General features: G+C 56.2%; 1 protein-coding gene across 8 annotated transcripts in view; it reads right to left on the bottom strand.

Annotated features, from left to right (window-relative positions):
- RAP1GAP (RAP1 GTPase activating protein) overlaps positions 1-7,656 on the bottom strand; it is a 50,124-nt gene extending 42,468 nt beyond the window's left edge. For all 8 annotated transcript variants that reach the window (XR_003006142.1, XR_003006140.1, XR_003006138.1 and 5 more), the window contains exons 1-2: positions 7,589-7,656; positions 5,455-5,490 (exon numbers count right to left, since the gene is read on the bottom strand). Coding sequence is in view for 3 of the 8 variants with exons in the window: in XM_024766947.1 (XP_024622715.1) it covers positions 5,455-5,490; positions 7,589-7,632 (80 nt within the window). In the remaining 5 variants the exon portion in view is untranslated. The remainder of the gene's footprint in view (positions 1-5,454; positions 5,491-7,588) is intronic.
- Between the last annotated feature and the right edge of the window lie 3,367 nt (positions 7,657-11,023).

Raw genomic sequence — 11,023 nt, forward strand, 5'->3', positions numbered from 1 at the left:
AGCTGCCAAGAGGTCATGATGGTCTCAGCCAGGGACGATGAGCTTCAGGAGGTCTACAAAGCCACTGAAAATAAAGGTACGATTTCCTCAGGGGCCCCCCACAGTCTTCTTCCAATATTCAAAGGGTTGTGAACCAAGAGAGGGTTCCTTGTTTAGTGGGAGGCCATAGGAGGGTGCCTCAAACATTTCTTCCATCTCCAAAGATTCTAGGAGGCCCAAATTCTCTGATTCTAAGATTTCACAAAGCCAAGAATCTGAGACTCAGTGGTTCTGCATGTCAGTCACTGATGTTGTAGCCAGACTCCTACTTTGCCTGGGAGACTCTCAGTCTGGCCCCTCCCCCTTTCTAAATCCACCCCTGGCTTCACTCTCCCACATCTCTTCAGCCACACCAGCCTCCTTCCTGTTCTGAGGACACACCAAACTCACTCCTGCCTCAGGGCCTTTGCATCTGCTGCTTTCTCAAGTGGCTCTTCTCATTCTCCAGATTTTGGTTCAAATGCCACCTCCTCGGAAAAGCCTTCCATGACTCCATCCATCACCCCACAGCTTCACAGTACAGGGTGATGCACAAGCTGGAGCCCAGCTGCTCGTGTTCAAATCTCAGCCTGGCCAAGAGACCTTGAATAAGTTACTTGGCCTCTCTATGCCTCAGTTTCCTCAGCCCTAAACCAGGAGTAATGACAGTACCTGCCTCATGGGGTTGTGAGGATTAAACTCATCGATATATGGAAAGGGCTTTGGAACACAGCATGCTGGCTAAGCTCCAAGTAAGGGTCAGCTCTTGTTAGCATGTACTCTTGCTTCAAAATTCAGCACAACCATCAGAGTTTGTCTTTTTGGTATTTTGGGGGGGCATCTTTTATAGACTGTCTCCCCTACTCCCTGTTTTACACATGAGGAAATTGAGGTTCAAAGAGGTGAAGAACTGACCAAATCAATCTCTCTGAAGATAGGGACTGCGCCTGTCTCATTTTCCACTGAATCTGCAGTCCCTAGAACTGTGTCTGGCTTACAGTAGGTGTTCGGTAGTTCCTTAGAGCTGAATGAATGATGAATAAATGACTAAGACTACTGTCACTCCGAGGTGCTGTGCAGCCAGGAGCCTGGGCACTTAATACTCTACATCAGCCTGCCTCTGCCCACCCTAGTCCCAAATGACTCTCAGCTCAATCAAGGTCCCAGCCTCTCTCAGAAGTAGCTGCTGAGACAGGCAGACTAATGAGCTGGGGACCAGCATCCATGCTCCTGTCCCCCGTGGAACCCCCTCACCCAGGCTGGGCCAGGGGAATGAGGCAGGAGCTGCCCTGGCATTCGCCTTGAGGGATCCCTGCTCAGAGGTGTGGTGGCAGGTGTGGGCTCAAGAAGTGGTAGCTAGCTCCCCTGTCCTGTGCTCTGCCAGCTGCCCACCGGGGTCCTGCCCACCAGATGCATAATAGATAAGGAGGCCCGGCAGGCTGTGCCCGCCTGGCATTTCAGAACCACTAATGAGGCCAGCCTCGTGCTTCCTGCAGCAGCACACAGGCTCCCGCCGCCGCCCAGGGCCTCCGGCTCAGTGATTACAGAAAGGAACCACCTGAGGACAGGGGCTGCCCACCCAAGACCCCCAGTCGGCACAGGCAGCCTCCAGGAGAGCTGGAGCTAAAGGTACAGGCTCAGGCTGACCCTGCTGCCAGTCTTGTTCACCACTCACGGACTGTGTTCCCCTGGGCCAGCCAGGTCCCCTCTCTGAGCCTCAGTTTCCTCATCTGTAAAATGGGAGACAGAGAGTAATAGTCTCTACTTTGTAAAGCTGGTATGAGGATGGAATGAAATAATTTAAATGAAGTTCTCAGCCCAGGGCCTGAGACCTGGGAAATGTTTCGTATATGGGAACAACTGGTACCATTACTATCACGGGGAAATATCTCAGTGACCAGAGAGGCCCTCCCGGTGGGACACAGGGGGCTGGGCAGTGCCCTCTGCTTTGGAGGTGTTCCAGGATTATCTCACTCTCCTCGTCCTCCTCTCTCACCGCGTAACCAGGATTTTTCTCATTCCTGTGGCTTCCTTGTCTCTGGCCAAGGACCCTTCCCTGGCAGGAGGAAAAGCTGGATTCAAATCCAGCCTTCGCCAGCTGTGCAACTTTGGGCCAGAGTCTTCAACGTTCTCAGTCTCGGTTTTGGCCTCTATAAAGGGGACACTAAGGCCAACTTTCAGGACTGTCATCATGACTTAATGAGGCCACCACAGTAAAATGCCCAGCAGGCACTGGCACTGAGTCCTTGCCAGGTCCTGCTCCTCCTCCCAGGGTCCCAGCTTTAAGGTCAAAGCTGAATCTCCTCTTCCCAGGGTATTTCCAGAACCCACCTTCCCTGCACAACTCCACCTAGCCATTCCCCTACTCTGACACTGTTCCACCTCCCTCCTCCCCCCACCATTTGAATCCACCGTAATGTCCATTAGGGCTGCGGAACCAGAGTCACCCACTATCCCACTGGCTCCTAATCCCCCCACTGGGCCTCATTCCTTGGCATTTGCACCCTTGTTCTGTGTTCCTTCACCGTAGATAATCTGCTGATGAGGGGCAGGGGGTAGGGGAAGCCAGCCATGATCACGTCTGGCCTCTACCAGGCCTCACTGCTCCCTTGATCCAAGCCCCTACCTCTTAATCCTTTTTTAAAATACGCGGTGAGGGCTTCCCAGGTGGCGCAGTGGTTGAGAGTCCGCCTGCCGATGCAGGGGACGCGGGTTCGTGCCCCGGTCCGGGAAGATCCCACATGCCGCGGAGCGGCTGGGCCCAGTGAGCCATGGCCGCTGAGCCTGCGCGTCCGGAGCCTGTGCTCCGCAATGGGAGAGGCCACAGCAGTGAGAGGCCCACGTACCGCAAAAAAAAAAAAAAAAAAGGTGGTGAAAACCACACCCCCTCTCAGTCTACCTGACAAGGTTTCACTTCACCTCTTCCATCCTCTGGACACATTCGATTCAATCCCACAAACATTCATTAAGCATTTACTGGGTTTGGGCAGCTGGGCAAGACTGTGTGGAGGATGGAGAGATGAGAAGAGTACAGCCCAGCCCTTACGGGACTCATGCTGGAAAGTGGGCCTAAGTCAAAAGTAACTCAAGCAACCTCTGCTTTCAAGGACCTCAGACCCTGCCTCACACCACACTCTTGTGTGGATTCGCTCAACTTAACTGAGGTCAACTCGCTGAAAGATCCAATTCATTAAATACCATTGAGCACCAAATGGGGCTCAGAGAGGGCAAGTGACCTGCCCAAGGTCACACCACTAGTATGTGACAGAGGCAGATTCAAATCAATGTGTGTCAGACTCCAAAGGCCATGGCCTTTCCACTGCACTAGGAGTAAGCTCTACTGTGTGCTCTACAAGCATGGTAAGCAGCAGAAACGGGATTCAAGGAGAAAAAGAGGAGGTGTGGGGATCAGGAAAGCAAACACTCAACACATGGTGATAAAGATGGGCTGCAGGTGTGGCGAGGGCTTGTGGAAATGGGAGGGGAGGGCAGGTCAAGGGGAGAGGACAGTGTGAGCAAAAGCCTGGAGGTGGTGCTCATGGGGACCATATTCCCATTGATCGGAAATGCAGGGCATGGGAGAAGTGAGTCCCAGCCTGGAAGGTGAGGTGGAGACAGGTCTTGAATGCCAGAAGATCACAACTGATAGTCAAAGTGACCACCCACTTACAGGGCACTAACTAGATGCCAGGCACAGGCTGGGGGCTAAGCAATTGGCTTGGGGATGAGGGAAGAGAGGGGCTAGCACCAAGGACAGCAGCTCCAGCAAGGAGGGCATGGGGCAAGGCATGGTGGGTGATGGGCAAGTCCTGGTCATCCCAGAACCTTATTTTGTAAATGTGTCAACTGAGGCCCAGAGAGGGGAAGGGATGCGCCCAAAGTCGCACAGTGGTTAGTTACTATTAGTCCTAGACCCTCGTCTCTTTGACTCTTCTTTCAAGGCTCCCTAGAGTGGGCTTTCTGAGTCATTCCTCCATCCTTCTGAGTCCTCCTCCATCTTCAAGTCTTCCCTCAGGTGCATCTGTCAGATCTGCCCTGTGGCCTGGAGGCCCTGGGATGGAGTGAGTGAGACTCTGGGTTCTGCACAGAGCCTGGAAGATCAAGATTCAAATCCCAGCTCTGCCACTGACTAGCTGTGTGAACCTGGGCAAGTCACTTACCCCTTCCATGCACCATTCTTCTCATCTGTAGTTAAGGCTAACAGTCCCTGACTCAGCGATGTGGGATAGATTACGTGACATGATGCGATTCAAGCACCTAATGGTACCCAGTGCACAGCAGGTTCTTGACAAATGGCAGTTGTTGGGATACTATTACTGAACTCCTTGAAAGAAAAGGCATTTTTCTCGCCTCCATCTGTATCTCTCCTCGCCCTACCCCTGCTCTGGGCTTGGCATATGGCCTTGCACATGGTAGAGACTCAAACTGGCTTTGCACGTAGTAGAGGCACAGCAGCAGGAGACAAAACCCAGAGAGGGAGAGTAACTGGCTCCAGGTGGCACAGAGAGCATCAAAGGAAAATAAAAGGGCAGGCCCTGGAGCTCAGCCTGGGCACCCCGTTTGCCTCCCGCCCCAGGTGTGGATTCCTAGGGAGCTCTTGGCAGCAGGTAAGGCAATGGTGCCAGATAGGAGTCATCCAGCAGCTGGGGGGCACTGCAGGGCCTGGGGACCCCAGGAAGCCCTCAGCAGGGGCAGAAAGCAGAAGCCAGAGCGGTTGGGGGCTCTCCTGCTGGAGTTAAAGTGGCAGCAGGAGGAGCCAGCCGGACCCAAGTGATGCTGGTGCCAGGGAAGCCGGGAGGCACCCGCCTGCTGGGGCATCGGGCTGGGGGGTGTGAATCCCGAGGTGAGGCTGCACCTCCACCCACTGCTCACAGTGTTGGGGAAGCTACAGACACTTCCTCCTCCAGAGAGAGGCAGCCTCAGACACAGGAAATGGGCTGGAGGAGGGCGTCCTGAAGGCTATGTATGGAGTGGAAGTAGAGGGTTTGGGGGTCAGTGGCCAGGAGACACCATGAGATGGGAAAGAATAGAGAAAAGGAAGGAAACCCTTTCACTGGGGGCCTACAATATGCCAGGCCCTGTTTTGCTTTTTTTTTTTTTGGTACAGCTTCCGCTCTGTTAAATAGGCATTTTAATCCCCATTTCACAGATTAGAGCGCTGAAGTTCAGAGAGGTGAGTGAATTGCTGAAGGTCACACAGGCAATGGCAGAGCTGAGATTTAACCTGATTTGCCTGGCTCCAAGGCAGAGCTCTAGAAAGAACTGTGGTGATGGGACAGAGCTGGTAAGAGGGTCTGCCCACTCCAAGGCCTGCAGAGGGTGGGTGGAGGGTTGGTGGGGTCTGGTCTGGCATTACAGGGGGCAGTAATGGTTTGGGAGTGTCTCTAAAGTTCAGCCAAACAGCCCAGCCCCTCCCGAGAGTCCCTCAGTACTCACCACGCACTCCGGTGAGGGGTGAAGGACTTGTCCACCCTGAAACACAGCAAGAGGGACAGCAGGTGAGGGGGGCAGACCCTCTTACCAGGCCTCTCCCAGCACATGAGGCCAATCCTAATTCACCACCGCCCTTGCAGAGGGGCCTAGAGGAGGTATTGTTTCTAAGGTGCCTGATGTGCTGTCACCACCCCCCATAGGCTGCAGGGGCCCTAGTGTCCGTTTAGGGACACGTGAAGTTGTGGGGTGAGGAAGAAAGGAAGAGAGACAGGATTGGGGACAGGGGAGCAGGGGCCCAGGACCAGGCTATGGGGTGGCAGCAGGGGTGGGGTTCAGCATGGGATGTCCTGGAACAGGTGGGGTGGGGACAGCGACTACAGCAGTTTGGGATCAGAGCAAGGATGTAGGGGTGTGGCTGGAGCCAACTTAGAGTGTTTCCAGACGGGACTGAAGGGTGTGGGTGTTTGTAAAGGTGGGCAGGAAGAACACCCCCCTCTACTTCCCCAGTGGCCTGCCTCGATCCCGGAGCTGGAGCTCAGTCACATCCACCCAGGGGACAAATGCCTGGGAATCTGGGAGCAGGAGACCCATGAGAGGTTTCCTCTCCTTACCCACCCCCAACCCAGAGCAGAACCAGAGGAAGACCTCAAGCCCCCAGAGCTCAGGGGCCACCCGCTGGCCTCGTCTCCCCAACTCTCTCCAGGTCCGGCATTAGAGAAGGTGTATAAGAAGCGCCCCCTCCCAGAGGCTCCCCCCATTGCCCTCTGAGGGCACCTTGAGATAGGGGAGGGCTCCAGCCTCCAGCCCAGCTGGGGGCCGAGGGGCTCAGCAGCTGTTGGGACAACAAACAACTCCTGCCTCCTGGTTAGAGGCCAGAGGAGAACCGGAACAGGGGCCCCACACCGGACTCCGCCAGCTAAGGAGACATCTTCTGGGGAGGCAGGGCTGGGGTCTCCCAGGGATCAGCTAATGCGGACTCTGCAGATGGGGAAAGTGAGGCCAGAGAGGCCAGGACTCGCCCAAGGTCACACAACAGAATGCAGCCCCACTGCCCGGCTGCCTCTCGGTGTCAGCTGACCGGGGGGCTCAGGGCTCAACCCAGGACCATCACCTCATGGCTAGCAGGGCCCCAGGCAGGGAAGGCAGCCCTCTTGTCTCCCACCACACCCAGCCCCTCTGCGGGGTCCCCTTGGAGGTTGGGTGTCCAGAGAGGGGAGTACCTTGGACACAATCCCCTCAGATCAAAGAGCACATATTCTGCAGTGTTACAGGGTGAGCCCCAAATGCTCTGCACCCAAAAGGTGGGTCCCGTGCGTCCCTCTGACCACAGGGAGGCAGGGCCTGGTGAAGGTTATGCAACTACTTGGCCAGCCAGGGAAGGGGTTCTGGCCAGTCTGTCTACCCAGTCTTCCTTCCCATTTACCAAACCTCTGCCTAAGGCAAGGATCCTCCCAGCCCACCTCTGCATTCCTCTGGGGTGGGCACTTGGGGTCAGGAGGAACAGTGACCCCAAGATGGACCAGACACCACTCTGGCTCCCCCCGCCTCCACAGGTCTCCAGGTCCAGGCAGCCAGCAGCCCTGGGAGGAGGGGGTTCCTGAGAGCCAGGCAGCCTGAGATAGGGGCAGCGAGGTACCCTGGGGTGGAGGTGGGCGGGGGCCTCCTAATGGCTTCTAGGTTCCCTTCCTCCAAAGCCTCACTCCTGGGGCCCAGCAGCTTCAGAGCCCAAGTCAGGGCCCCTGCAGGGCCTCCCCTTGACCTGCCTTTTCCCACCCCCACGACCTATACGTGCACCCAGGAGTGCACACACACAGGCCCACCTGCCGGTCCACACACAGTCATACACATAAACACTGTCACACACTTACACACAAACACAGAAATGCCCGCGGCCACTCGCGTCCCCACGCGTGCACAGGGGCACCCAATCGGAACACACACACACACACACACGCACACGCAGACTTCCCAATCCTACGAGTTACGTACTGACATCAAACCGTTCACCTCACACCTAAGCACAAATTCACAACTACAGAAACCAAGGCAGACGCCCGCGGGCGCGCACGTCCCCCGCCCCCCGCCCTTCCCCGCGCACCCCCGCGCGCGCACGAGCGCCCCCGCCCGGCGCACCTACCCTCCGTAGGCCCCGAAGGTGAAGCTGCGCTTCCGGCCGCTCATGGTGCTGCCACCGCCCGCGCCACCCGTCCGGCCAACACCCTCTTCCTTCTCCCCTAGAGCCTTCCGGTTCTGTCGGCGGATTTGTCCCCCTGTCATCACAAAGGGGAAGCTCATAGTGAGCCGGGTCCAGAATTTGGAATCCAGGGTCAAAATGGTCTGCATTGTACCTCGAATTTCTCATCTGTAAAATAGGACGAATCCCGCGGGGCCCTTGTGGTGAGTTAATGTGTGTGGAGCGCTCTGCCCAGGCCTGACACAGTAAATGCTAAATAAGTGTCAGCTAGGAGAGTCCCGCACTGTGGGTCAGAAGCTCTCATCTTGAAAGAGTGAAGGAAGGAATTGCCCACTCTCATCCCCCACTCCCAGGAGCCCTTCTTTGCCCAGGTGAAGACGAAGAGGGGGAATGGAGATGCCCCAACCTCTTCTTAAAAATCATCCATCCTGGGTTCCTCAGCAACCTTCCCTTCGGAGGGAAACTGGACTCGAAGTTCTACAGCCGTTCACACATTCACTCAACAAACACTCTGAGGCCCTCCTCTGCACCCAACTCACCCAGAACTCACAGTCTCTCCTGCCCCAAGTAAAGGTGTGTCAGGAGACAGGGGACACTGCCCCTGTCTCCAGGACTCACCCACCCCTCCCAGAACACCCACTCTGCCCCCACCCCCTGCACCCAGGGAGGCCTTCATAGAAACCTGAGGTTTTCTATGGGGTTTTCTGTTTAGAGGGACTGCAGGGAACAGATGCAGTGGGGGGACGAGGGAGAAGGGACACCCAAGGGCACAACGATAGGGTGGCAGGGATTCTTCAGAAGCCTCTCAGGAGCTGTTCCGCCTGGGCCCTGAGCCAGGGCTCAGTGAGCTCCATCTTCCCCTGGGAAATGGCTGGTCTGGGCACCGGGCTCCACAGTTTGCCTCACCCAGGTTGGGGATGGGGGACACAGCAGGCTCCTAATTTCAGATGTGAAGAAACTGAGACCTTGGCTCACAGCAAATATTCCCGTCTTGGTGGATTTCCACCCCCCGCCAGCCCCTCTCTCTGCCCCACCCTGGACCCCTTCTCTCCACACATTCTGGTGGGTAGAGGAGCCCTCAAGAGCCCCTTGCAGAGTTCAGAGCCTGGGCAGGGCCAGCATGATTTTCTCAGCCCTAGAACCACTCCCTTGGTGGAGGAGGGTCTGGCTCTCTCTTGGCAGGGTGCTCTGGAGCCAGGGCCAGGCTCCTTCTGCTCCGCGCAGGGTGGCAGATTCCGGGGCAGTGTGGGAAGCCCACTCCTCACAGGGCAGTCTGGTAGGGCTCCTGAGGGGCAAACCCTAGGAGCACTGAGATTGGCCCAAAGAGGGAGAAAGTCTTTCCTTCCTAAGTGGTAGCAGCAGCAGGGGCACCCAGAGAGCTGGGGTGGAGGCAAGGACCGGGAACTGGGCCTGGGTCATAAGGGGTGTGCACAGCGTCAGGGCTGCGACCCAGGACTCCAGCCCCATCCAGGGTGATGCACCCACCCGGACATTTCCCTCAGCCTCACCGCTCTCTTTTCAGTGGGAGTGATTCCTGAGTGGGCTCTGCATGTCCACTTGGCAGGGTGGCCAAGAGGCCTCTGATGTGCCAAGTTTCCCAGCCGGGCCTGGCCCCCGGGAGGCCCTGCTGGTGCTGGGACAGTGGGCCCTTGAGAGGGGCCATGGGGGCTGCAGGGTTCCCACCGAAGACAAAGAGCCCAGTGTGGGCTCCGGACTCTTGGGCTCTGACCAGCTGCAGCTGCCTCACTGGCAAGAGCTGGGGGTGGGGTGGGGGTGGGTGTCACAGTCCCTCAGCCGACGACGCTCAGGACACTCCCAGGCCAGCTCCCGGTCCCGCCAGCAAGAGCAGAATTTAAATGCACCTTCTGAACCTGCAAAACCACTTCTGAGAATTTACCCTCTACGTCACCACAGGTGAGTCTCAAGATGAATGGCCAAGGACAAGAGACAGGAAGGCAAGTGCTTATATCCTCATTCTTGTGAACCCTCTCAGGGTTCAAATCCCAGCTCTCCCACTTGTCGGCTGTGTGACCTTAGGCAAGTCACTTAATCTTTCTGTGCCTCAATTGGTTGATGATGAATATAAAAGTACCTACTTCAAAGGGTTTTGCCAAGGATTAACTAATTTAATACTTACAAAGCATTGAGAATAGTATTTGAATCGCATGAGTTTGTTAAATAAAACACTTGCTGCTGCATCATTTGTATTAGGCCGAACTACATGAAATCACCATTTTTTTTTTTGAGTGAGCAAAGATTTATTAGTAAGAGTTCCAAAACAAGCTAACAGCCATCCAGATAAATAGATCAAAGTTCATGCGCACCATGCCGTGTATGCAGCTGTTGGAAAGAAGGGGGCAGCCCTACGTGCGGGCACATGAAACAACCTCCAAGACAGACACACACAGAGGTGGGGCAGTAAGGGCGGAGGTGCCAGGCCAGGCTCTGACATTTCCTCGCTGTATCGTATTTAACAGTCCCCAGACGTCCAGCCTCCACTGGCCGCTGTGACAGGGAGCTCAGTGCTCTCCAGGCAGCACAGAACCGGTGCTTGCCGACTGGCACTGGGAAGCCACTACCGTCTTTGGGGTGGGACAGAGCTCCCTTCTTCCTTTCCCTGCAGCCTCTCCCCTAGAAACCAGAGCCAGGCTGCCCTCCAGGGTCCAGGCCCTCCCTCTAGGAGGAAGCCTCCCTTCTAGCCCTCCTAGATTTGCACCAGAGTTGCTCAAACAGGTGCCAGACTGTGTGAAGGAGGAGGGAAGGATGCAGGGGTGGAGGGTTGCAGAGCTCCCTTTCCAAGTTCACCCTGGGTTGAACTCTGGGAGTTCCACCCACCTGCCTCCAGCTCCCACTTCCCAACCCTCAGCATGGAAATGTAAGGGCACAGGGAGGGGCAGGCTCCTGGGAAGATCTCAGGTCTGGGCTCCAGATGGGACTGGTGGGGTCAATTCTTGCTAGGGTCCCCAGCAACCTCCCCTGTTCTCCCTCCCCCCTGTCATTCCCAACCACGATATCTGCTGGGGGCATCCTGGGCAGGAGGCAGGGCAATCCCGGGCTTCCTCCCTGGCCAGGCAGCCTCCTGTGGTAACCAGTTTTCCTCTCTGGGCCTCAGCTTGCTCATCTGTTAAAACACCCACTTTTACTTTGCTGGGTTAGAGACTGAATCATGGAAAAATGAGAATTTCATAGGTTCGAAGCATCATTGTCCTTAGCTCATGACCTGTCTAGCCAAGCCACACCCACCCAATCCCAAGATGCTGCAAACCCTGAGCTCCTGGAAAAGGAGTCTCCTGGAGGGTCCCTAGGCCCTGGGAAAGGAGGGAGGAGTGGGTGTGGCTTGGCTCACACCGTCTCCCCAAGTGGCTGCCCAGTGAAGTT

This window comes from Neophocaena asiaeorientalis, unplaced genomic scaffold (assembly GCF_003031525.2).
Source record: "Neophocaena asiaeorientalis asiaeorientalis breed wild unplaced genomic scaffold, Neophocaena_asiaeorientalis_V1.1 scaffold79, whole genome shotgun sequence".
In the NCBI taxonomy this organism is placed as follows: Eukaryota; Metazoa; Chordata; class Mammalia; order Artiodactyla; family Phocoenidae; genus Neophocaena; species Neophocaena asiaeorientalis.